The 4,108-nt window shown below is 43.5% G+C and overlaps 1 protein-coding gene across 2 annotated transcripts in view; it reads right to left on the bottom strand.

Moving 5' to 3' along the window:
• npr3 (natriuretic peptide receptor 3) overlaps window positions 1-3,905 on the bottom strand; it is a 24,231-nt gene extending 20,326 nt beyond the window's left edge. For both annotated transcript variants that reach the window (XM_068702780.1, XM_068702782.1), the window contains exon 1: window positions 2,926-3,905. In XM_068702780.1, coding sequence (XP_068558881.1) covers window positions 2,926-3,580 — 655 coding nt within the window. In that variant the 5' untranslated portion in view covers window positions 3,581-3,905. The remainder of the gene's footprint in view (window positions 1-2,925) is intronic.
• Window positions 3,906-4,108: the final 203 nt, after the last annotated feature.

Raw genomic sequence — 4,108 nt, 5'->3', positions numbered from 1 at the left:
AGCACAACAGTCTGCTAACAGCTGGGAGAGGCTCCGTCGCGTTACTTAAAGGACAGAAAAGAGCGATGCAGGAGGAACAAAGAGAGACCGGAGATGCACCAATAGAGTCTGTGCCCAAGAGAGGAGCTGTGTCTGCTGTTTGGAAGTGTTTTGGTTTTAAAAAATCCGACGTTTTGTGAGTTTGGAGCCACTGTTGATGCCGCTGGTAGTAACACGAGCAATTTACATCACTTCTGTAGAAACGTGAGTTATTTTCATGTGTGTAATAGATGCAATCTGAAATATACACCTTGAAAACTGCAAACCTATCTACGTCATGTTTTTATGCTTGTTAAATTATCAGTAGTGATAACTAAATGATATGCTTATTATACATAATACAAACAAAGACACTTTAAAAACTCTAAAAAAAATTATTTAAATAATTTTTTTTTGCTTTCTGGGGTATTTTGGTTAGACATATATGCAACGCTGATTAGACTGTAATATGTGTGGTATTAGTTATAAATGTAATGTTACGTTGGTACATAGAGAGTGATAAGAAGCTGTGCATGGAGGGACTTAGGACCCAGGGGAATGTAGGTGAAGGAAGCAGGAAGAGACGGAAGACACGCCACACAAACAGCTGTTCACCGGCCGGTTCTTGTGTTAAAAATGTCCGCTTAATAATTAAACGTTCGATAAAATAATTTTCCCCGTTAATTAGTTAATGTGTTAACGCGAAAAAAAAATACTGTGATATACCGTGAAACCGGTATAATCTTACATAATACCGTGATATACATTTTTGGTCATACCGCCCAGCCCTAACTGGGATGTTTGCTGAAATTGATTGGATGTGGCACGGCCCTACCAAGAAAATTTTCCACCAGCCGCCACTGGCTTTGACACTACAGACAGTACAATAGTAGCATATGCAGAATGGCGGAGTGCAATAACACTGTGCTGTTGAAGGATACTGCTAGTGGCAGGCCAAGGACATTGTTTACAAGATCACTTTGGCAACCGCATTATGTTCATGCACATTTTTCCGTGTTCGTGTAAACCCAGGGTTGCTGGTCTTGGAAGCAGCCGGTGGTTTATGTAGATCGTGTACTGGAAACATGAATGTGACAGCATGATTGACTCCGTTGAGCTGTCCAATCTTTGCGGAAACCCTTCAAACCTCTCAGTTGAGCACCTGCCGTGCCGGGAATACTAATTTCCCGCCATCAGGTGCACTTTGTGGCCCTGCAGCATTTAGCATGTGAAATATATGTTAATTTATACAACAGCCACTTCTGTGATATGAGGTGATGTAACCAGGAAGTGTTATGACCGGAGGATTGTGGCCGACACAAGCTGAAACAACCCTTGGCATACATACGCTCTCATTTGGTTTGGCTTTTAATGTAGAAAAATATAGCAGTCCTACAACTGCTACTATTTGATGTTGTTAGGTAGTTAAATGCATTAAAAATCGGTTCTCTATTCATGGAAAAAGCATTTTTTGTTAGCCTGGGTCTCACTTTTCTCCCTAAAAAGAATACGCCAATGTGTTTTGAAGGTCATTTGGATACATTTAACATTTTATTTGTTGGGGATTCTCATTGGAAAACTCAGTTTTCTACCTAAGAAGCATTTACTTTAGTTACTCATAAATATCTCATTAGCCCATGTAAAAAGACACCACTTGTCCTGAAATGGTGCAGAATAAGACAAGGGCATAGTTAAAGGTATTGTACATTGCAAGAGCTCTTTAGGCCACATATGGAGAGGGGGCGTCCCATTTTGGTCACTGCCAAAAAAAAAAATCCACAAACCATAATCAGGGAAAAAAATGCAATCAGTATTTCTCTGGACAGTGTTTTCATGATGAGCTGCAGAGGAAAGATAGTAACTAAAAAGACTTGACAATAAAACTATGATGAAGAATTACTATTTTAATGAACATCTGGGCAAATAAGTATTTAGAACTTGTCCTTTGAAGGAATTGTCGGCTGAATCCCTTTGAGTTTTGGTCTGTTGGTTGAACACAACAAGCAATTTGAAGACGTCTACTTGGTTTGGGAACTTGTGATGTGTTCCCAAAACAAGTTGCAGCTGAATTTGTGAATATTCAAAAATAAAAATAAACTTTGGTGAGTCTCCCTTGAATGGGAGACACAACGGGTGAATGGGGGTTAAAAGGTTAACCAGATATTACCATGAAACTTCCCCAGTTGATTACTTACATGAAAACAATTATTTTTTGTATTACAAGTTTTGAGGCATTATCTTATTAAAATGTGCTAATGTATACACATTTCCAGAACAGAAACGTGAACACTGGATAAAGCCAGGATCAAAATTCTTGGTGAATTGAAAATTATAAGTCAACCAAAAATATTAGTATAAAGTATAATATACTTATTATAATAAGTATAATATAAGTTAAAAAGTGTTTAATCAAATGAACAAAAGAAAATGCAAATTGGGAAAAGACGTATAGTCAAATGTCTTTACAGAGAGCATTTTGTATATTTCTTATACTGTCAACAGCCATAAAATAAAAATAATTTTCTCCATAGTTTTAGGAATAAAATGTTATATGTATATATTAGGCTATGACTGATATGTGAACAAACCCCTCTGTAAAAACCTTCAGAATATTTAGAGGAATGAAACTGGAAGGTTTGGTGTATGTAAGAGCTACTGGAGAGATTTATGGATCAGAGTCATATAAATAATTAACTAATACACATTATTCTGAAACTTCTTTTTTTTCCACTAGTCTGAAAGAAGACGTGTTATGGAAGCTAAATAGCACAACATCGCAAAATTCCCTGTAGTGTCTAGTGTTTAACCATGTGATCTGAACATGGAACTTAACTTTACAGATGACTTATTTAAGCCGCGTTCCCATCATCCACGTGACCTATCTTAGACTTCACAGAGCATCCTTACCTTCAGTGTCCTGGATGTTCTGGAGGACGTCCTCGGTGTCCACGCGCTCCTCCTGGGAGAACGCGTACGTCTTGATGTTGAAGTCGGCCATCAGGTGGTAGACCCCCTCCAGCGTGAAGTAGCAGTTCCGCTCCGCCTTGTCGTCCTCGTACACCAGCAGCGCGCTCCTCCACGTGAAGTGCTCGAACATCGCGGCGAACGTCTCCGCCATCTTCACGTGGGATGGCGCGATGCGGGTCAGGTGGGAGTACTCGCCGTGCTTGTCGCCGAAGCCGGCGGCCAGGGCACCTGCCGAGATCACCGGGATGTCCCAGCGCGACGCCAGCCTCACCACCGCCGCCGCCTCGTACTCGCACACCGGCCCCAGGATCAGGTCCGGCTTGCGCGCGCACGACCTGTCCACCAGACCGAACAGGGCATCGTTCACGCAGTTGGAGTCCTCGAACTGGACGTTGAAGCGGAAGCCCGAGTACCGTCCCCCGTCCGCCCGCAGCCGCCGCTGCGCGTAAAAGATCGCGGGCGCGACCCGCGCGTGCGAAAACGGGTAGGAGTTGTTTTGCGGCAGAAACACCAACACCTCCACGTCCTCGGTGAATGTCACCACCGGGCTCAGGAGCGTGAAAAAGTACACGCACAGTGCGCTGGAATGTGGCATGATGCGACTCTCCCGAGTCCCCCCCCCCCCCCGACACACTTCACAATAAATTGTTCCTCCAAATGTTTCTTTTCCCCCCAAGTTGCCTACACTGTTTGCGTATGCAGCTGCAGACAGAGCGCCCTCCGCCGTGAGTAACTGGCTCGGGGCTAATAGTGAATAACTGTGTTTGTCTTTTGAGAGACGCGAATCTGCCGGACTGTATGTGTTTTATTCTGCATTTAGTTTCCTCCGAAAGGGCTCCTAAATATATATATATATAATTTGTTTTTGTTGCCCCCCCCCCTCTTTACAGCTGATCCCACCGGGCTCGGAGGTCCTTCCAGCTCCGCCAGCAGCCGCCGCACACGCTGCAGGGCTCCAGCATGTAGTATTTGAAGCTTCGATTTTTTTTTTTTCAGGACTTTATTCCTGCGTCATCGCGGCGCTGGCCCCGCCCCCTTCTTAAAGCGACAACCCGCCGCACGAGCTCACAATAAGCCGCTTCACCGCGAGCCCGGCGGAGTTAATGGGGTTAATGGGAGAATT

The sequence above is a fragment of the Cebidichthys violaceus genome, unplaced genomic scaffold (genome assembly GCF_023349555.1).
Source record: "Cebidichthys violaceus isolate CVI_PGR_0920_01 unplaced genomic scaffold, fCebVio1.0.p SCAF_89, whole genome shotgun sequence".
NCBI lineage: Eukaryota > Metazoa > Chordata > Actinopteri > Perciformes > Stichaeidae > Cebidichthys > Cebidichthys violaceus.
Note: the sequence above shows the minus strand (reverse complement) of the source record. Positions and strands in the feature narration are given on the sequence as shown.